The sequence below is a fragment of the Mugil cephalus genome, chromosome 17 (assembly GCF_022458985.1).
Source record: "Mugil cephalus isolate CIBA_MC_2020 chromosome 17, CIBA_Mcephalus_1.1, whole genome shotgun sequence".
NCBI classification, from domain to species: Eukaryota; Metazoa; Chordata; class Actinopteri; order Mugiliformes; family Mugilidae; genus Mugil; species Mugil cephalus.
In genome coordinates this window covers 23,100,153-23,123,207 of record NC_061786.1, presented here as the reverse complement: position 1 = coordinate 23,123,207, position 23,055 = coordinate 23,100,153, and the positions used below count along the sequence as shown (strand labels likewise).

At 42.1% G+C, this 23,055-nt stretch overlaps 1 protein-coding gene across 3 annotated transcripts in view; it reads right to left on the bottom strand.

The window, feature by feature from the left end:
- Window positions 1–23,055, bottom strand: part of mdga2a (MAM domain containing glycosylphosphatidylinositol anchor 2a) — a 61,503-nt gene that overhangs the window by 21,078 nt on the left and 17,370 nt on the right. For all 3 annotated transcript variants that reach the window (XM_047611730.1, XM_047611731.1, XM_047611732.1), the window contains exons 2-8: window positions 18,071–18,210; window positions 13,983–14,157; window positions 12,475–12,671; window positions 11,533–11,665; window positions 9,661–9,933; window positions 6,979–7,308; window positions 4,364–4,684 (exon numbers count right to left, since the gene is read on the bottom strand). In XM_047611730.1, the coding sequence (XP_047467686.1) occupies window positions 4,364–4,684; window positions 6,979–7,308; window positions 9,661–9,933; window positions 11,533–11,665; window positions 12,475–12,671; window positions 13,983–14,157; window positions 18,071–18,210 (1,569 nt within the window). The remainder of the gene's footprint in view (window positions 1–4,363; window positions 4,685–6,978; window positions 7,309–9,660; window positions 9,934–11,532; window positions 11,666–12,474; window positions 12,672–13,982; window positions 14,158–18,070; window positions 18,211–23,055) is intronic.

Below are 23,055 nucleotides of genomic sequence, written 5' to 3'. Positions count from 1 at the left end.
TTCTAATACTTTATCTTTTCTGACGTGTTTTTTTATTGACTTCATTTTTTAAATGGACCTCAAAGTTGGACTCACTGCATCAAACTGATAAAGTTTAAATCCTGACTGAGGAGCCTAAATTTAACCAAAGTCACGGCTGCTGAGTTTCATTTTCTTTCTTTGGGGGGATTCAAACCGTCTCTGAAAATATCCTCAAACCTCTTAAGTATCTGAAACGTTTAAACTCGGACGGGCATTAACCTCAGAGCTCTGCTAAAAGGCACTAAGGCAGGAAAAGAGACGTCGTGATGGTGATGGATGGAGTACGAACGCTGCCTGGCTCCAGGGACGAGGCAGTGATGTGATGGATGCTGACAAACAGCTGATGAAGATGAATGAATATATTTTATATCTGTGTATCCTACACACTCAGTGATAATCATTGTAGTAATTTATAATTATTAATTCATTTACATTTGAAGGGGGAGTTTATTCCATATTTTTAAACTTAAACACATTTGTACTTTAAATTAGTTCTCACTTCAAAAATCAATGATCCTCTTAAATTACTCAAAACGTAGTTTCCATTGTTTTAAAGAACGTGATCTTATAAATAGTGGGTTAGTAGGTTCACAATAACTCGCTGTGTTTATTATTCTAAGTTTAATTATAGGATCTATGTTTGTTTTATTTACATTTTCCAAGACCTCAACACTATATGTCATATATGGTGACATAAGAGAATAATGTAGAATCCCTTTTTTTATATAAAGAATAGATTTGGATATTTTTCCTTTATCATGCTCTATATGAGGCTTCTAACATAATTTACGATCAATAATTACTCACAAAAAATCAGATGAAATAAACTTTTTGCATAAATTAAAACGCAGATATTTATAATTGTTTCTTATTTGCATTTAAGGCTCTGAACACCAACATTTACCAGCAAAAAAGATTCATCCTCAACAAAACAAAAACTCAAGTCTTAACAGTTAAACACGAAGCTCGGACGAGCTGCTATTAGGAAGCTATTTTTAATTTTATTTTATTCAGTTAAAGGGCAGCATGCGCTTAGATTAATACGTTTAAAGAAAGAATAAAATAAAATGTAAGATAGACGGATAGATATTGAGAGAGTGACTCTCATGTTGTAACATCACTGTGAGGTTTTTCTGCAGAAGCTTCACTCTCGAGTTTCCTCTTTATTCACAGCTTGACTGCAGCAGCATCATCTCCTCACGTCTCTGTAATCCGGTCAGAAAACCAACAGAGTGTGAGGGATTATTGTCAAAAAAACCAACAGCTTTTTATCTTCCAGCTTCAAGTGGAGCCCATTAGCATATTTATTGAGACCAGAGCAGGATGTAATTAACGGGCAGTAACACACAAACCTGACAGACTCACACAGACGCGACTCATTTACATCCTGACTCTCAGCACATTTTCTCCTTCGTCTTCGTCTTCTTTTTTCATTCCTACAGTAAGAAGTTAAATCTGTGACGCGTGTGTCGTTCCATTTATTTCACAGTAATCCACCTGTAATGTGTCCTCGCTCTAATCTGTTTAGAGAAGCCGTGAAAGCAGCGAACGCACCACGAGATGTTCGTTTTTATATTAGTCGAATAAAAAAAAATCCTGTAACGTTCATATCTGCTTCACCAACATAATCAATACAAAACAGCTCCAAACAGTCTGAGACTTGTCATCTGTTACCAGCCTCTGGCAGCTATTTCCAAAATGGCTGCTCTCTTGGCCTGAGCTTCCTAGTATTTATTTCTTCATTATTTCTTTGCAAGGAAATTATGCAAAATATATTAAACATTTCCAGATATCGTATTTTAAAATATCTTACGAAACTATTAAAATATTTTATTAATATTTTCAAATATCTTGTTACAGTTAATTCAATAAATCCATTTAATATGTCATGTTAATATTTTGTTTTGTATTAATATGTATTATATTATATTATTTTTTTTTCAAATATCTTATTATGATTTTAAAATATTTATATTGACATTGTCCAATATTTTATTAAGCTATTCAAGCATGTTATTAATATTTGCAAATATTTCTACATATTTTATCATATTTTATAAGCTCCTTTAAATGTTTTAATGAAGCCAGAAATGTATTTATATTTTGTGATGATTATTAATTTTTTTTTCAGATCTCAAGCTTGATTATAAAAAGTGTTTGTGATAATACTATAGATGCCAATATTATATATATTGTTGTATATAATATAAAATATATTATCATAAATAATGTTACATATCCTATATTCCAATATTTGGCAAACTGCAGCTAAGAAGCGTCTGATTTTAGGGATTAATGAGGAGTCAGTTGGAAAGCGTCTGACCAGTAAGTTGCAGGGTCCCTAGAACATCTTCCTAAAACGATGAGTCAGTTTCTGCTCCTTCATCTCGAAGCTGTCGGCTGCAGATTTGCTGAGTTTCGGCGTCGACTCTGTGCAGAAACGTTTCTAGTGGAGCAGCAGAGCAGATTTGCTCCGACAGCCTTTTAGTGCAGCAGGAGGAAGCCGGGAGCTGATGGTATTTCATGCGACGTGGCGGCCTGCAGGTTAGACTGTAAAGTGGAGGATTCGATCGCGCTGCAGACGGGCAGGCAGCATGTGTCTGTCAGCGGCCGCCCGCGTGCCCTCCAGCACCGGCGTCTAACCGTCGACCTGCTGCCAGAAGCTGCCGGTGTGTGTTTCCGCTGAACCGGTGTTTTTATCCGGCAGATCCGCTGCTGTCCGACCTGATGGACGTGATGCAGTTTGATTTGGTGACATTTCCTCTGCAGGGCCCTGCAGTGCATTCTGGGTAGAGACGGGATTTATGGCTCTGTGAAGGCAGTCGTTCAAAAGACCGGCTCCTTGTTGCACTCGTTTATTTCTATTATAAGTCGACCAGGAGGATCTGGTTTTTATCAGAGAAACAAACCCTGATACCAAACTGGTTCCACATCCTCACACTGTCTCAGAGTTTATTAAGACAAAAACCTCCGGTCCCTTAGAACTGGAGAAGCTACTCAGGTGAAACGTCTTTTTTAAACTCAAGACCAGTTGAACCACATGAACCTTCACATTCAGCGTCTCATCACTAATTCTGAGTATTTCCTGACATGTGCTGTTCTAACCATCTATCTCACAATAAGCTCACTAGCCTCTATGCTAATTTACTGAATGTAAACTGCCAGACGAATGCTAACTGTATTAGCATGAGGGCAACTAAAACCAGACTAAAACAAAGACCAGAACCAGACTAAAACCAGACTAAACCAGACCAGAACCAAACTAAAACCACACTAAAACCAGTCTAAAACAAAGACCAGAACCAGACTAAAACTAGTCCAAAACAAAGTCCAACACAAGCCCAAAAACAAAGACTAAAACCAGACTAAACAGACCAGAACCAGACTAGAACCAGACTAAAACTAGTCCAAAACAAGCCCAAAAACAAAGACCAGAACCAGACTAAAACAAAGACCAGAACCAGACTAAAACCAGACTAAAACCAGACTAAACCAGACCAGAACCAAACTAAAACCACACTAAAACCAGTCTAAAACAAAGACCAGAACCAGACTAAAACTAGTCCAAAACAAAGACTAAACCAGAACCAGACTAAAACTATTCCAAAACAAAGGCCAGAACCAGACTAAAACTAGTCCAAAACAAAGACTAAACCAGAACCAGACTAAAACTATTCCAAAACAAAGGCCAGAACCAGACTAAAACTAGTCCAACACAAGCCCAAAAACAAAGACTAAATCAGACTAAACCAGACCAGAACCAGACTAAAACCAGACTAAAACCAGACTAAACCAGACCAGAACCAAACTAAAACCACACTAAAACCAGTCTAAAACAAAGACCAGAACCAGACTAAAACTAGTCCAAAACAAAGTCCAACACAAGCCCAAAAACAAAGACTAAAACCAGACTAAACAGACCAGAACCAGACTAAAACCAAGACTAAACCAGACTAAACCAGACCAGAACCAAACTAAAACCAGACTAAAACCAGTCTAAAACAAAGACCAGAACCAGACTAAAACTAGTCCAAAACAAAGTCCAACACAAGCCCAAAAACAAAGACTAAAACCAGACTAAACAGACCAGAACCAGACTAGAACCAGACTAAAACTAGTCCAAAACAAGCCCAAAAACAAAGACCAGAACCAGACTAAAACAAAGACCAGAACCAGACTAAAACCAGACTAAACCAGACCAGAACCAGACTAAAACCAGACTATCTCCAGCCCTCAGAGGTGAGTCTGAGCCTCCACGGCTCCTGAGCAGCATTAGGAAGGTGGTCATAATGTTGTGGCTGACAGTGTAGCAGTGTGCGGGTGCTGTGTGTGTGTTACCCACATTGCACCACCAGGTGGATGAGGGCCTCCCTGGGTTTGACGTTGAAGCCGTTGTACTGGCTGGTCTGGCACCGGTAGGTCCCGCTCATGTCCCGGGTCACGTTGCTGAGCCTCAGGACGCCGTCGTAGCTCTCGGTCTGAGCCGACCCGTCCGGCATCAGCGGCGCCGCTGCCACCGCCGCCGCCGCGCTGCTCTCCTCCACCCGGGACCACAGGATGATGGGTTTGGGTTTCCCAGAGACCAGACACTGCAGGTCCACGGTGTCGCCCTCCTGAGCGATGAGGTGAGAGCGCCCCCTGGGCACGGTGAGCTCCGGGGGAACTGCAGGAGGAGACACACACCAGGTCTTTAAAATAGAATAGAATAGAATAGAACAGAAGATTCGGCTTCTGACCACCAACCAACCATCAGACTAAACTCCTCTTCTTCTACTTTGGTGTCAGTTTTAAGCTAATCCAGAGCCATATATTATAGAGAGTCTGTCCAACCAGGAAACAGAGCGTCTGAGCTTTTCTCAGTGAACAAACACAGAGAAAGTTATGGAGCAGAAGATTAAAAGGAAGAACTGGACGTCAGCTGGTTTCTCTCTATTATGTGATGAGGTAAATGTCAATGTCTCTGTTTGATGTTTGTTAAGATTTTATAAAGAAAAATAAAGTCACACCATCATTAATGTGAACCTTGATCTCTGCTTTACAAATGAATGAAGTTTGAAGTTAGCCTAGCCTTATGCTAGCTCTATGCTAGCCTTATGCTAGCTAGTTATCTAGACTAAAGGCTCAGAAAAATAGCAGCTAGCGTCATATATACTGTGAAACCCATGTGTTCACGTAATTTATGTCCATGTAGATAGAAACATTTAACTGACACGGTTACTACTAAGTTATTATGGCTAGCATGCTAATGCTATAATGCTAATACTAAATAACAGTGAGACTAGTTTAATAGTTTTTCAACCTTTTAACGGTGATGGATGAACACGGAGGCTGAGGAGAAGGTAAACACAGCTCCATGACTGATGAGGTGATTGGGCTACAAAGCATTTTACATTTAAGATATTTAAAGGAAGTAGACGCTCGGATATTTAAGTGAGGACCTTTTACATATTAATAACATTTAAAGGAACGTTAATGGTGGAAATAAGACACTTATTTAAACACAGGGTTAAACTGTAGAATCTAACCTCTGATGTAGCAAACATGGCGCCATGATCTGAGTTGGACAGACTCTCTCTGATATATGACTCTACTAATCGTATTACTGCCCCCTGCAGGAGCAAATTATTTACAAGCATCTCACGTTTGTGTTCAGGATTTTTTTCAGTACATATCGTGACGTGTCCAGTGGTCTCAGCCCTGATGGGAGCAGATCTCAGGATGAGGAAAAGATCCCTGAGGTTTAATGACTCAGCTCTGATGTACATTCACTCCGCTGATGAAAGGCTCTCACGTTTTCCTTGGTGAGGCCTTTAAAAGCTTTAAATTAGATTTCCAGAAGTGCGCAGATGCCACTGTTGGGAATAAATCACTCATGTCCAACCACTTTACACCTGAGACAGATCTGCCGTGGTGGCCATTAGCATCTCCATTAGCATCTCCATTAGTATCTGCTGATGTTCTTCTCTGAAACACAGGCTCAGTGGGATAGTTCAGATACTGACGCTGCCACCGAGACTCTCACACTTAAATAAAACACTCCTTCAAACACTGTGTCACTGTGGCTTCTTCCTTATTTCTCTCTAATGATTGATGTCTAGTATGTGCACAAGAGCGCCCCCTTTAAAGGGTGGTGGAACACGGTATTACACAGCCAGCAGAGATGAACCAATCAGGAGGCTGTTGTCATTACACTGCTCAGCTGTGATTGGCCAGGATTATGTAAAGGGAAGCCACGCCCACTCTTTGGCCTCAGCAAATCAAAACATAGCATCATAGTCACTATCAAGCCCCTGAATGTAATAAGGACAAATTGTGTTGACATTTTGTCAGTAAAATTAGCAAAGACAGTTCCTTCCTTCCTTCCTTCCTTTCCTACTTTCTTTCTTTCTTTGCTGTCTTCCTCCATGACCCAGTTTCTCTTCACATTCAGCTCATGGACTCATGTCCTGACATTTTCTTTTCGAGTTCACTGGTAGAATTCAGAATTCATTGGTCCATCCAGTCATGGAGGGAAGTGATTTGGAGCATTTAGCAAAAAAAAAACTATTTTACAAAGCTTCCTCTGCAGCAACAACTTAAGATAAAACTCTGAGTCTAGGTCTAAACGCCTAAACTACAACTTGGTCCAGAGACGAAGAAAGGTTTTCCAACCTTTAATTATGTGCACAGTGAGTGGTTGAGCTGTATTCTTCTGATGCTGGACTCTTTTTATTTCTATAAAATAAACTTCTAACACTTCCCACGATGCTTGTATAATGTTCTCAGTCGTCCAGGTCATGTTCTAGACCAGAAATGTCAAACTCACTTTAGTTCAGGAGCCACATTCAGCCCCTCAGACCAGTAACACAATAGTGTATTAACCTATAAATAATGACAACTTTCCGGGCCGTATGTTTGTCTCCTGTGTTATATCCAAAGACCAGGTGACCTGAGCTCATAGAGGCAGCGTTCCTTTACCTGTGGTGGACGAAATGTTGACGTCGATGCTGATCTCGGGCGTCCCTCCGTTCCTCAGCGATGCTACGCAGGTGTAGGTGCCGAAGTCGGTGAACTTGAGGTCGATGATGTCGAGGTTGGTGGTGCCGGGCGAGACCTCGGTGTCGGTGTGGGTGATGACCATCCGCTCGGAGCTCCGCAGAGGCCGGCCGTTCTTCAGCCAGCTGAACTGCAGCTCCTCCGGGGGCGTGGCCTCCACCTGGCAGCTGATCTTCACCTCCCGGCCGATCTGGATGTTGTCGTCGTTGTGGTACGGGTCGGGCGTGATCCAGAACCGACCTTTACGAAGACCTGACGGAGGTAAAACGCACGACAGAGAGTCAGAGTTTCAAATGTCCAACACAGAACAAAGAACCGTGAATCGTCTTCATAAAGACGTAGTTTAACCGTTAATAGGAACCACACGTCATAACTTGGTGTCATTGTTCCTCTCAGCAAACAGGTGCAGGAGGAGTTTTACTAGGACTTAATGTTCCATCAGCGACCTCCTCTACAGCTAATAGCAGCTCCTCCTAGCTTCCTAGCCTCCCAGCTAATAGCAGCTCCTCCTAGCTTCCTGGCCTCCCAGCTAATAGTAGCTCCTCCTAGCTTCCAGGCCTCCCAGCTAATAGTAGCTTCTCATTGCTTCCTAGCCTCCCAGCTAATAGTAGCTCCTCCTAGCTTCCTAGCCTCCCAGCTAATAGTAGCTCCTCCTAGCTTCCTAGCCTCCCAGCTAATAGTAGCTCCTCCTAGCTTCCTGGCCTCCCAGCTAATAGTAGCTCCTCCTAGCTTCCAGGCCTCCCAGCTAATAGTAGCTTCTCATTGCTTCCTAGCCTCCCAGCTAATAGCAGCTCCTCCTAGCTTCAGCTTTAGTGCAAATAAGAACATTATGAAAGTTTTTACATTTAATGAACTGAACTATTATAAAGCATGTAATGAACAAACCGACATTTCTTAAGAAAGAGAAGTGAAATGTGTGTAGTTGTAGGTCTCAGTGTTGCTCTAAGCTGTACAACAACAACTCATCTTTCTCTGACAGATAATTCCATGTTACTCATGTTAATGGACATTATTGTACCACACTAACATTCATCTTCTGACTCTATTTCTATTTGTATTATTTTACTAGATGTTACTTAGATTTTATCTTAATTTTACTTGAATTTTATTTTGTTTTCTCTATACTTGTGGTTTTTAAGAGTGTTTTTTTTTTTTATGTGCAACTAAGCTACTGTGACCAAGTAATTTCCCTCGTGGATCATTAAAGTCAGTAAAGAAAACACTCTCATCTCATTCGGTTTCTTGTGTGTCCAGACTTCTAACGTGTAGTTTAATTGTTCACTCTAACTCAATAAAACTGTGTAAAACTGAGGAATAGCAGCTACTTTTATTGGAAGAAATTGTAGTTAAGCCTTCAGTGTAATTTTTGCACTTTACAGATTCACGGCGCCACAGGCCGTATGTTTGACACCTGCGCTCTAGAGGATAAGTTCAGTGCACATCGTTGAGAAGCTGCAGGTTGAATTAATTACAGTCTCTGTGTGAATGGTCCCTGTGGGTCTGAATGAATAAAACCGGCCGCGTTACATATTCATGTCTGGAAAAGGAAACGTGTTTCATGGTGAACACGTTCTCTTTGCGTCCGTGTCGCCGGCCGTGTGCAGTGACTTTCACATGCGAGCGGTCGAGTCCACCTCGGCTTACGTAACGGACCTTTTAGCGACACGGAGAAACACACTCGGCGGCGTTTAGTTCTCAGGCTTTAATCTTAACGAAGGAGGACAATCGAAGCTATTCATAGACGCGCGGCCGCGACCCTCTGACCCGCTGCCGTCCGGTGGAGCCCGTGAGCCGTTACCACGGAGACCCAATCAAATGATGTGATCGGATACAAACGCATCAACCAACGAAGAAGAAACAGAACAGGAGGAGGACGAGGATGTGGAGGTGGAAAAAGGAGAAGGTCGGACTAGAACCAAAGACGCCATCTTGGTTTGTGTCTTTACTACTTCTTTGGTTTCTAAACGTCTGTAAATGTCTTAAATTTTGGGTCCCGTGGGTTTGATGCTGTCGCCTGCAGCTTATCTCGGCTCCACAGCCTCAACACATATTAAATCCACACATTATGTCTTTTCTTTTTTTTTTTTAAAAAAAAAACCCTGATTGGCTCCACACCGGCCGTCCACCCAGTGCATGCTGGGAAATCCTACAGCCCCTCGGGTGATTGACAAAGTGATGAAAGCACAGAATTAAAAAGCCATTTCTGCCCATCGTATCACTTTTATATAAAAACCACAGCGAGACCCTGCGGAGAATTATCAGCTTAACCCTTTATCAGGCAACTCGCTGAAATACTTGGAAATTTCAACCCCGGAGTTTTATCAGAGGACGTCAGGAAACGGTTTCACTTCTGAGAAACTTTTCAAATATTTGAAGTTTAGTGGAGAAAATCAAGATGAATGAATTTAACATGTATGGTTCACATGTGGTTCCTCGCCCCCGGTCCACGTGGTCTAACAGAGGCAATGTCCAAAACGTCTCCAGAGGCCGTGAAAGACCATGAGGTTACCAGGAAGTTCAGTCTCCAAGTTCAGACAACCCAATAAAGAGCATGGTTAGCAGCGTTAGCATGGTTAGCAGTGTTAGCACGGTTAGCTTTCCTACCTCTGACCAGTATGGTGGTGGACTTCTTGGCGGCGTTGCCCACGTTGTTGGACGCCACGCAGCTGTAGGCGCCGCCGTCGTCCACGGTGACGGAGGGGAGGGTCAGCGTGCCGCCGTTGACGACGCTCCTCTTTGGAAGCTCCTCCCCCTCCGGCCTCGTCCACCTCAGAGTCGGAGGCGGGTCTCCGCCGGACGCCACGCAAACCAGAGCGATGGTCTCACCCGGGTTCACCACCAGAGGGTCGTCGAGGAGCAGCCTGATGGAGGGAGGAGCTGAGGAGGAGGAGGAGGAGGAGGAGGAGGAGGAGGACAAGTTTGTTTATTTATTTCTGTCCTGGAACTTGTTTGTTCGAGGTCCAGAAGCAGTTTATAACCAGTCTATAAACAGGTCCTAAACCAGTTTATAACCAGGTCCTCAACCAGATTATACCCAGGTCCAAAACCAGATTTTTACCAGGTCCTAAACCAGTCTATAACCAGTCTATAACCAGGTCCTAAACCAGTCTATAACCAGTCTATAACCAGGTCCTAAACCAGTCTATAACCAAGTCCTAAACCAGTCTATAACCAGTCTATAACCAGGTCCTAAACCAGTCTATAACCAAGTCCTAAACCAGTCTATAACCAAGTCCTAAACCAGTCTATAACCAAGTCCTAAACCAGTCTATAACCAGTCTATAACCAGTCTATAACCAAGTCCTAAACCAGTCTATAACCAGTCTATAACCAGGTCCTAAACCAGTCTATAACCAGGTCCTAAACCAGTTTATAACCAGGTCCTAAACCAGTTTATAACCAGGTCCTAAACCAGTTTATAACCAGGTCCTAAACCAGTCTATAACCAGGTCCTAAACCAGTTTATAACCAGGTCCTAAACCAGTTTATAACCAGGTCCTAAACCAGTTTATAACCAGGTCCAAAACCAGTTTATAACCAGGTCCAAACATTGTCCTAAACGTTATAACCAGTCCTAAACCAGTTTATAACCAGGTCCTAAACCAGTTTATAACCAGGTCCAAAACCAGATTATAACCAGGTCCTAAACCAGTCTATAACCAGGTCCTAAATCAGTTTATAACCAGGTCCAAAACCAGTCTATAACCAGGTCCTAAACCAGTTTATAACCAGGTCCTAAACCAGTCTATAACCGGGTCCAAATTTAAATTATGAGCCAGACTTTTCTATTTATTTGTTGTTTACTTTGCTGTTTCCTGTCCATAAATAAATCCGTGTCCTCGTGTATTTTTCTAATCTCGTGTTGACTCAGATGAATGCAGACGATAAATAAATGATTGTCCATCTTTAACCTGTTCAGAAGCTGCGTGGGAGCTGATGTCAGCAGAGACTATTTTTATCTTTGTCGTTATTATTCCCGTGTTTCTTCAGCTGCTTTTCTTTCTGGATTATTGATGTTTAAAGCCTCTGAAGGTTCATTCACTGAGTTTATCAGAAAACGTTTCAGAGCGTCAGAGGAAAATGTGACGATGTTTAACGCGTCTGTTGATCTGTTGAATGTTTGGATGTGATAGAGGATTAAAACTCTCATCATTACGTCGCTGCATTAACATGAGAGTTAAAACCACTTCATCTCAACCCTCTTCTATTATTTTCTTTCCTCTTCTTCCTATATTTAGTATTTCTTTCTTTCTTTCTTCTTTTCTTTTGTTTCTCCTCCGTCCTCCTCCTCCTTTCTCCTTCCGCTCTCATTTTTCATTTTATTCGTTCTCTTTTTCTCTCTTGTTTTAGGACCTGGCTATAAACTGGTTTAGGACCTGGCTATAAACTGGTTTTGGACCTCGCTATAAACTGGTTTAGGACCTGGCTATGCACTGGTTTAGGGCCTAACGAAGGGCCCAGGTGCTGGGCATGTACCGGTCCTGTTGCTCAGCCTGAAGTGGGCGCTCTTGTCTCCGATGCCGCAGACGTTCCTGACGGAGGAGATGCAGGTGTAGTCGGCGTAATCCTGCGGTCGGAGATTCTTCAGCTTCAGGATCTTCGTCTCGCCCTGAAACACAGAGATTTTATTTTATTCTAACATTACCTTAATAAAAAAATATTCAAGAGGTTTGTTAATGTGGTTTTGAGCTGGTTATTTTATTTTTAATAAAAATATATTAAAAACAAAATGTTTTAATTCCAAATAAAATAAACTCTTAAAAATAGAAAAATATTAATTTATTCTTAATTGTCCGACCAGAAAAATAAAATGTATTAAACGGAAATGAAAAATAAAAATAGGACATGGGTTTTTTAAATAAATAAATATTACTTAAAACCTAAAATTAAAAAATAAATATTTCTTTTAGCTGGTTGTTAAACCGACTCCTCCTCATCCTCCTCCTCCTCCTCCTCCTCGTCCTGATTGAAGTTGAAGTGGATCAGCCAATCAGACGCCTCGTTAGAGAGATAACATTCACACCACATTTGACTGTGACGCTTTCAGCTCATGAACTCCTCGACCTTCTCCTCCCTACTCATAATGAGGAGCTTATCTCCTCCTCCTCCTCCTCCTCCCCCATAGCCCAAAAAAATTAAAAAATAAAAATTGTCCGCCATCTTTGCACAGACATTTAAATGTCATCTAATCTCATCTCATCTGTCTTTGAGGCGGGAGGCAGCACCGAGGCAGGAGAGGAGATAAGAGAGAAGGAGGAGGAGGAGGAGGAGGAGGAGGAGGAGGCTTAAACATTCAAACACTGGAAGAAGAAACAAAACCACAAACATCTTCACCTGATTAATGAATTAACGCCCTAATGAATTCATTCATTAATTAAACTAAGTGAAGGTTATTTAGTTTAGTTTAGTTTTACTGACCTGTGTGAAGAAGGGCTCGTAGATCTCCACCCCGGAGTCAGAGCCCTGAGACAGCACCTCCCTCCCTCTCCTCCAGGAGTAGAGGACCGGGGGGTTGGAGGTGGCAACGCAACGGAGGAACACGGTCCGTTCAAAGTAGAACTGCTCCTTCGCCTCCCCCACACTCTGATGGACTGTTATCACCGGGTCATCCAGGTCTGACGAGGACAGAAGGGAGAGGGGGTCTTAAATTAGCAGATTTTTGAATGGAGTCTGGTCAAGCTGATGGAGGTTATATAACATCCAAAACCAGTTTATAGCCAAGTCCTAAACCAGTCAATAACCAGATCCAGAACCATTCTATAGTCATGTCCAAACCCCATATCTTTTTGAATAAGTCAAAAACCAGTTCATAGCCAAGTCCTAAACCAGTCAATAACTATATTCAAAACCAGTCAATAACCAGATCCTGATCCTGCACTGATTGCAGGTTGGTGTTGGTCCGGACATTATTCATCCAGTTCCTTGTCAAGAGGAAACGCTGTGTAAAAGCCTCCATGCCCGGGGGGGGGGGGAGCACTCACATGATGCGTTCAGGTACCACTCACATCTCTGTAACTCCAGCCAGAAACCTCCTCCAGGATATTATGGCTTTCATACAACAACACAAAGCGTGCAGGTATTCCATCCTCCTGTCTTGTCTTTGTTCTGAGGAAACTTTACAAGAGCTGCAAAAAAACACCTGGAGGACGTTTTCCCTTCTACTGGGAGTTACTGGGATTCACTGCATCCCAGTTTCCACAGGGACAAAACATGCTCGTGTTTTCTACGACAGATCTTCATCCAGCTGAGCTTCAGGGGAGAAACACCTGCAGAGAACAGATCGACGCTTTGATTCCACACATGTAGGTCGACGGCAGAAAACAAGGAAAACACACGTGACCAGGAATCATGTAGGACAGGAGGAGGTTTTATTATATAAAGGAGAAAGTTCTCAAAACCAGCCTATAACCAAGTCCATACCAGTTCGTAAAGCGGTCCAAAACCAGTCTATCACCTGGTCCAAAACCAGTCCATAACCTGGTCCAAAACCAGTCCGTAACCAGGTCCAAAACCAGTCTATCACCTGGTCCAAAACCAGTCCGTAACCTGATCCAAAACCAATCTATCACCTGGTCCAAAACCAGTCTGTAACCCAAAGTCCAAAACTAGTCTATAACCAGGTCCAAACCAGTCCGTAACCCGATCCAAAACCAGTCCATAACCTGATCCAAAACCAGCCTATAACCAGGTCCAAAACCAGTAAATAACTAAGTCCAAAACTAGTCTATAGCCACAACAAAAATCAGTTTATAACCAGGTCTACATCCATTATATAACCAGGTCCAAAACCATCAATAACTAAATCAAAAACAGGTCTAAAACGAGTCTAAAACGAGTCTAAAACCAGTTGATAACCAGTCCATTTACATCCTGGACTAACTAGAAACTGTTGTGCTCATACTACACGTGTGCTTAGTTTTTCTTACAGTAGACGTCGACCCGTATGGAGCGGATGGCGGGTAAACCCAGCCCGTTCTCAGCCTTGCAGTAGTAGCGCCCCCCCTGGTGGCGACTGATGGTTTCGATCCTCAGAGTTGCGTTGTTCACAGTAGAATCTCCCGGACGATCCGAGGCGCCGCCCGCCGTCTTCGTCCAACGAATCTGCAAAACACAGTGAAGAGGAGTCTTTCTATTATCTACATTTAGATAATAGAACGTGGGCGTCTTCGAGTTTGAACAGAAAGAACAATGGAAAGAGTTCGAGATGTTTTAGATTCTTCTTCAGGACACAAAACCAAACAGATGTATAGTTTAAGAGTCTTTCCACAGACATTTGACATCCACACAGTCAAAACACAAAAGAGACAATCTGATCCCTGTTTAGAACTAGTCCAAACCAGTCTATAACCAGTCTGATCTAGTCTAAGTCTGTCTAAGGTCTAAACTAGTCCCAATCAACCCATAACTAGTCTATAACAAGTCTAGTCTAAAGCAGTCTAAACCACTGTAAACTAGTTCAAACAAGTCTATAACCAGTTTAATCTAGTCTTAACCAGCCTATAATTAGTCTAAACTAGTCTAAACCAATGTAACCTAATCTATAACTACTCTAAAAGGTAGTATAGCTAAGGAGTAACTAGGTAGTATAACTAGTGTATAACTAATCTGGTCTAAAGTGGTCTAACCAGTCTATAAATGGCTCTAAAACAGGTCTATAACTAGTCCAAACAGGTCTATATCTAGTCTAAACTAGTCCAAGGCAGTCTACAATAGTCTAAACTAGTTCAAACCAGACAATAGCCAGTCTAACCCCACCCATAACCAGCCTAATCTAGTCTTAACCAGTTTAACCTGACCTATAACTGCTCTAAAAACTAGGCCAAACCAGTCTCAAACTAGTCTATAAGTAGCCTAGTCTAAACTAGTCTAACCAGTCGACAGATGAGTCCACAACTATATATAACTGGTCTAAAACTAATCTGAACTAGTCTAAAACTCTCAAGAAACTAGACTAAAGCAGTCTAAACTGGCCTAAAAAAAGAATCTAGAACAGGTCTAAAACTAGTCTTAAAAGTTTTCTGATCTAGTCTAAACTTTGTCTGAACCTGTTTAAAATGTGAAGAGTCCTTTCATCCTGCTGGTCAGAATATAAATAACCTCTATAATAATGTGACACCATATTTTCTTTAGCAGGAACCAAACAGCCAAAACTTTGCATAAACCCAGAGACTTAACGGGTTAATGTTGAGTTTAGAATAGGATTAAATAACGTCCTCTGAAATTACGTCCAACTATCTTTGGTGTAGAGGTTCTGGTTTGAGTTGCAGACCTTTAAAGAACTTTCTGGGGGTAAGGATCTGGTTTCCTGTCGTAATCAGGACCTGGGGAGGTGTTATAAAAGTTACCGAACCCATTTCTGAGCTCCTGATTGGTTCAGAGGCAACATGTGACCTCACAGAATTTCGTCTGTCCACAGTAAATGAAGTAATAGCGACGTCCTAACAAGGATAGAAACAGAGTGAGTCTGGTCCAGCCTCTCGGCCAGATTTGTCCTCTTTCAGCATCTGTTGGTCAGATTTCCATCTGTCCCTCCCACCTGCTCTGTCCTCCTCCTCCTCCTCCTCCTCCTCCATCATCACCATCATCATCCTCTCCATCTGTCTCTCCGCTTTGTCGTTTGTCCTCTGACATCGTTGGACTTTTTAGTTTTGATTAGTGGCAGAAAATGGACGACATTTCTATTTCGCACATTATCCGATCCAAAACCAGATCAAAACCAGTCGATAACCAGGTCCAAAACCAGATCAATACCAGTCGATAACCAGGTCCAAAACCAGATCAAAACCAGCCTATAGCCAGGTCCTAAACTAGTCTATAACCAGATCCAGAACCAGTCTATAGCCAGGTCCAAACCTTGTACCTTTTCGAATAAATCCCATAGAATAATTATAAATGTCTGAACTACAAAGTCTAAGACTAAAGTTTGAGTAGTTGGTGCTGAGAAATGTCCAAAGAAGAAGAAGAAGAAGAAGAAGAAGAAGAAGAAGAAGAAGAAGAAGATTGTGGATGGGAACCTCGTTAACTTGTTTTCTATCTTTTTATTTCTTCATCTGCTCCACATCTAAACTACACCAGTAGATTTTACACTCTCTTTATTCTCTCCCTTTCTTTCCCACCTGCTCCGTCATCCCTCCCCTCCATGGTACAGTCCCCCCCCTGCCTCCCCCATGGTACAGTCCTCCTACATGTGGCCTCATGCAGACAGGAAGCTGACGGCCTCAAACCAGAAAATGAATAAAGGAGCTAAAAATAAATGTCTGTCCACGGATCCTGGATCAGCGTGACGATGTCTAATTAACGCATCGTCATCTATTTACATCATTACCAACCAGGAGGAGGAGGAGGAGGAGGAGGAGGAGGAGGAGGAGGAGGCGACGTTTGACATGATCATCAGGAGATCAGGAGGAGGTGCAGAGGCTCTGGAGGCGGTAACCATGGTAACCTTTACTAATCATCTACCAATTAATAAACATCAGGTTGAGGAGATTCCAGGAGGGACAGAAACATTCTCCTCCTCCTCCTCCTCCTCATCCTCCTCCTACATATTCTCCTCCTCCATCTCCTCCACTTGTTCCTCCTTTTTCTTCTTTGCGTTCAGCTGTTATTTGCCTCCACTTCTCTCTCCTTTCTTTTTCCTTCTTCCTCTTTCTTCTTCTCCTCCTTTTCCTCGTCCTCCTTCTCCTTCTTTCACCACCTCCTTCTATATCTCCTCCACATTCATATTCATCACCTCCTGCTTCTCCTTCACCTCTTCCTCCCTTTTCTCCTCCTCCTCCTTTTCCTTATTCTTTTCCTCGTCCTCCTTATCTTTCACCACCTCGTCTCTCTCCTCTACATTCATATTCTTCTCCTCCTCCTCCTCTACCCTTTTCTTTATCCCCCTTACTCCCTTCCTCTCCCTCCTCCTCCTCCTCCTCCTCTTTTATTTCCTCTCCATCCACGGAGGCTGATGTTTTATACCTTGTGTTATATTTGATGCCGTCTCCATGGTAACGGCCCGTCTCTGATCACAGTCATTGATCAGGACGTCGTGTCATTAGAAAAACATAGAGTCACTACATGTTTATCTGATCATGTTAAAACACCGTTACCGACGACAGGAGGAGGAGGAGGAGGAGGAGGAGGAGCTGGAGATGAAGAAGAGGAAGAAGATGAAGAAGATGAGCGGATGAAATAAAAATGCAGAGGAAGCCGAGCTCTGCAGTGACGCAGTGAAGGACAAAAAAAAAAAAAAAAACAGTTTTACAGTGTGAGCTGCTCTATTTATAGCTACAGACAGCAGAGAGGAGGAGGAGGAGGAGGAGGAGGAGGAGGTGAAGAAAAGAGAGGGAGGAAAAGGAGGACGATGAGTAGAAGAAGAAAGTGAAGAAGAAAAAGGAGGTAGAGGCGTAGGAGACAGAGGTAAAGAGAGGAGGAGGACAAGTGGAAGAAGAGAGAAGAGGAGGAGAAGGAGGAGGAGGAGGAGGAGAGGAGGAAGTGGAAGAAATGGAGGTGAAAAAAGGAAGAGGAGGAAGAAAAAAGAGGGAAAAGAAAGGAGGTGGACAAGTGGAAGAGAGAAGATGAGGAGGAGGAGGAGGAGGAGGAGGAGGAGAAGAAAGAGGGGGTGAGCGGAGGAAAAGGAGTTGAAAATAAAGAAAAAGGAGGTGAAGAAGGAGGAGAGGTGTCATTCAATCAGCTGATCTGACCTGATTATTGACTTTAACATCACATGACCTCCTCCTCCAACCAATCAGAGACATTTAAACTACCTCAGGTGACTCCTCATTAAGCCCCGCCCCCAAACTGTCTGATTGGCTCCTCAGATCTTTGCAGGAGCAGAACCAGCTCCTCAACAGAGAGACTCCAGAATAATATATGATATAATATCTTCCACATGAAAGTGAGTGCCCTATAGAGGATTAAACCAACACCACATCCCTGGAGTGTCAGAGCTTTCTTCTTCTTCTTCTGTTTTAATGGCGGCTGCCTAGCGTCAAAGCGTCTTGGTTAGCGTCTTCGTTAGCGTCTTGGTTACCTGTGGTCGGGGGTGTCCCGTCACCAGACACTGCAGCTCCAGAGTCTCCCCCTCTCTGATGGTGTAAACCCGCTCGCTGTAGCGCTCCTCCTCCACGTTACAGGCCTGACCGGAGTGCACGATCCGCACTGTAGGGGGCGCTGTGGGAAACAACAAACACACACACAGGGTTCATTATACCAAGTACGCTAACATATGTCACTTTATATAAACTAATCACTAATGTTGAGGATATATATGATGATAAAGATTATTATTTAAGATATGACGAGCGTTTCACTAGTTTTGTCACTTTATTATGTAAATAGCCTTAATTAACGACTTTTATTTGCATTTCTTGGTTTCAATTATCGGCCATCTTGTTCTTTTGATGCCCCGCCCACTCTTCCTCCAGACCAGACTAATACTACGCTCTGTTCTACTTCCACCTGTTACAAGGAAACGTTGGATTATACACTACTCTTATTTAGAATTTTCTTTTTATGGCTCTCACGGCCCCACGGGATCTCCTCATGATGCGGTTGGCATGGCAATTGGTGGTCGCCATGACGTCACATCCTGTTTCTATAGCGTCAAATAAAGAACTGAAATGAAACTTATCGAAAACCTTGACTCTTGAACGTTCATCAACATTATATAAACTACCTAAAATGACAGAAACCATCCTTAAAAAAGTTTTTGTGACGTGTATTTTAGTTTTAGTTTGTCCCAAGTTCCGCCCATTAACATGGAGGGGGCGGAGCTTATGACCTCCACATTCCTTATGCACTTTGTGCATGTTTTGAGTGTATTTTGAATAGTTTTTTGTCTGGTTGTTTTCAGTTTTTTTGAGATTTTGTGTCAATAAATTTAAGTTTGCATTAGATTCTATTTCTAGTAAATAGAAGTAAATAGTTCTGTAACATTAACCGTTCTGAAATAAATAAATAAAGTGTTTTAAGTAAAAGTCTTCTTGTTTGTGTCCTCGGGTTTAAATGGTTGCACTGATGAAACTAGTTGAATGTTTGACAGTATTTAATGAGGCACAGTAAATATCCAGGTGAGCTTTTCAGAAAGTGTCAGACTGAACCCGCCCGGAGTTTCAGGTCAGATTCGAGGCCTGACGAAGCTAATTAAAGCTGTGAATATGACAAAGCGGAGGAAAAAAAAAAAGGTCAGCGGGAAATTAATTTTTAATTGACGGAGCTCCAGCGCCGAGCAGACGGGCTGCAGCCTGGACCACTAACCCCTGATCTGGATTCGCCTGTTTACAGCCGCATGCAGCAGAGTTTCCTTTCTTTCTGTGTCAGCAGCTGCTGAACGTTGGACCTTCTTCATTTTCTTTTTATTTTTGCGCCTCTATTTTTTGCCTGACCTGCTGCATCAGTGAGATCCAGCGTTCTGAGATAAACTGGAAATAAAACGACACTAAACCAGCAGGTGACCTGGTACCATGAGCCTCCGCTAACAAACTGATCAGTCACTTCGTATCATCAATGGAAGGAGACTGGCTGTGGAAAATAATGATTACAGCCAGGAGACACCACAGAATAAGAGGAGGAGGAGGAGGAGGAGGAGGTGCTGTGATGATCTGGTTTCTGGTTTATATTTTTAGGTTCTGAATTTTTCTTCTCCGTCCTCTAATAACTCATGTTTCTATCTTCATAATTACTTTCCATTGACATAATTTACAGGTTAACACGTTTCAACCCTCAGAAAGTTAAAAAAATGGACATTTAATGATTTAAGTTGTAAGAAATTAACTTTTACTTAATTCATTCCCTAAATTTAAAACTTATCCTAGAGCTAAGTATGAACAGGTTTCAAACTAGCTGCAGTTTACACATGACTTCCCATGTTGAAACCATCGGTTAGAGCTCCCCCTGGTGTTTGGAGGCTGCAGAATATGTCATAAACCACGCCCCCTTGATGTTAGTGGGCGGGTCTGGGTCAAAAGAAAACAATAAAATACAGGCAAATTATTTTCTTATTAAATATGGTTTCTGTCATTTTAGGTAGTTTACATAATGTTGATGCATATTCAAGTTTCCTTTTTCAAACCAAAAAAAAAAACAAAAAACAATAACAGCCAACAAAACTTGAATTAATTAACATCTTCCATTTCCTTGAATATTATTATTATTATTATTTTTGTTAAGGTATCGCTGCACATGGAAGAACAAGTAGACTTTACAGTGGACTAACACCTCCAGCAGAGATTTACATGTTGTTCCCAGATTTCGTATTTTTAGTCCTCTACCCTAAATGCATCATAAAACCAAGTAATGAACGAGTTCTCGGGCCAGAAACACCAGTTTTCTGCAAGAGCTTAGACTCGACAACATAATGAAATAAGAACAAACAAACACCCCGACGGACTCATTCCTCAGCCAAGAACCTCAATCAGAACCAGAACCGTCTGGACTGGACTTCAATCAGAACCAACGGATTCATGTGTTTCAGCTCCAGCAGAGACAGAACAGCTAAAGTCTGACTAAACATAGAACCACCACAGAAGTGTTGGAGCTGCAGAGTTGAGCCAGAATAAAAATAGAAATAACACAGATTAAAGTTTAAACTGAACAGAATAAGGTTTTTAATTTTAAATCCGGCAAAAGCTATAACGTGAAGTGGTTTGATTTTCTGTTTTATTTCTTCTGCTCAAGAGACGATCAGATACTTTATTCTGGTTTTGTTTAGTCAGTTTAAAGTATTTATATTGAGGTTTATTTTGTGTTCTCTACGTGGAGGCTTCAAATCATTCCACTTGGACTTTTTTTTACCTCTAGTTTTTCGTCTGAAACTCATCTCCACCTGTATGCGCAGTATTTCTGACACTGATTTCTAAATGACTGATTTGGTTTGTATTCACGTATATTCTCCTCCCTCCACTCATCTTGTTGTAGCTCAGGTATTTTCCATTCCCTTTCTAAAACCAGGTATTAGTCTAATCCACGTGCAGCACCATAGAACCAGCCAGGTCCTAATAAGTGGTGAATGTGAGCAGAAACCCAGCAGCAGACGGACAGATCCTCACGGTACGAGCTGCAGCAAACACAACAAAAAGACCCACATAACACCTCCTACATTCAGGAATCACACCACTCCCTCCCTCTCTCTGCTCAGGGGCTTTACAATCATTCCCAAACCAGGAAACAGATCGAATCCGATCCTCTGGGATAAAGGGCTGCAGGTGAGAGCAGAGCGGTGACCCTGAGGGATGCTGGGAGTTCATGGAGGTCACGCCGCCATGTTTACAGCGTTTAAAGATGCAATGACACCAACGATCACTGGTTCCGTCTGAAGGACTAATTCTAATTTTCTATACAAATCTGCAACAAAGCTAATGAAGACGAAGAGCTCTGTAAACCCAGTAAAGACATTTCCACCTCTGAGTTTGCTCTGGACGACTGGAAAACCCAAAGGAAAACTGTGAAGACCATAAAGACATCGATGTCCGGTTAAAACACCGCTCTCCTGACCTGGAAACACGGTTCACAAACAGCACTCGCTGAGGGAATTCAGTTCACCGAGCAGCACCAACAACAACTCACCAAATAAAAACCATCCAGACCGAGTGGTTATTGTTGTAGAGAAGCAGAGTTCACTCGTCTTTCTGCTTAGTCCATTTAATCCTGACCTGGAGATGAGCTGAACATCACAGAGCTGGTTTCAGCTGCTTCTGTAAATCCTGGTTTATCTCCTGCTGGATGAAGTTCTTCACATAAACCAGAGATCGTGAATCTTGATGAAATTTATCGTGATGGCGCCATTTCAAGAATCACTGTTGACCTTTAGCACCAAAAAAAAACATAAAACCCCTGAAAGGAGAAGGTCTGAATAACTGTCTGACTGGCTTTCTCTTTCTGTTTCCTGTTAAAAACTGTTTCACCTTGTTCCTCGTTTGGTTTTATTCTTTTTAGCTCAACCTCACACGTGTGACTTTACAGTTATTTTCTCATTCTGACAAACTGTACGAACACATTGGATCTAAAACCATCAAATCCCAGTAAGAAAACCACAAACATCTTGAACCAACCATTTTTAGAACTTAGAATGTAAATCTAACCTGGAAATTTAGCAAACAACAAAGTTATATACAACTATTTCCATTAAAATGCAGGAAATGCATCAGGTATTTTCTGTCCAACTATTTAGGACCACGTCCAAAACTATCAGGTGTCCAATCAGTGATAATAAATGACCCGAATGTGTCTAATCTCTAAACTGTCTCTTTGGCTGCAGTCGTCCTTAGAAAACATTGCCATATTTAATTTTCTAATTACCAATAGGAAGGGAGGTGTCACGTTTTTTGGTTTTTGTTCCAGGAAATGAATTCAGGAATGTTGAATTCTGGACTAGTTTTAATTGGCCCAACAAAACTATTTACAAACTGTTCTATAGTTTGAAGTTAGCGCTTCCTTCAAAAGTTGAAACAGACTCAGTGAGAAGCGTCGTGATGCTACGTCGTCTTAAATTGCCCGTGTGATTTGGATGCAGAGGTTTAAACGCTGAAACAACACAGACTGAGCCTTGTTGGTTCTGAACTGAAATCCCTCTGCGAGTGAATTGATTCACAGCTTTATGAGCCGTGTTTCCAGGTCAGGAGATCAGAGATTTAACAGTACAGTGACATCTTTATGGTCCCCACAGATTTTCCTTCGGGTCACAGACCTGTCCAGGAAAAACCCGGAGCTACAACTGTCTGAATTTTATCAACATTTATGGTCTGTGGTCAACACAAATGCTGCAAACATTTGTGGACTTCATTCATGGTTCTGACAGCTGGAGATAAATCAGGGCTAACAGTAGCAGCTAAAATCAGCTCAGCTCATCTCTAGGTCAAGATTAAGTGGATTAAGCTCCGTCAAGTAAAGGATCTGAATGTTTACCGTCGCTTGACAACATCGTCCTTGGTCGATTATCACTGGTTATTGAGAAAATCTTCTAGAATTTAAATCTTAACTATTGTTTGCTATTAACCCAGACGGCCGGGATGTGTCTGC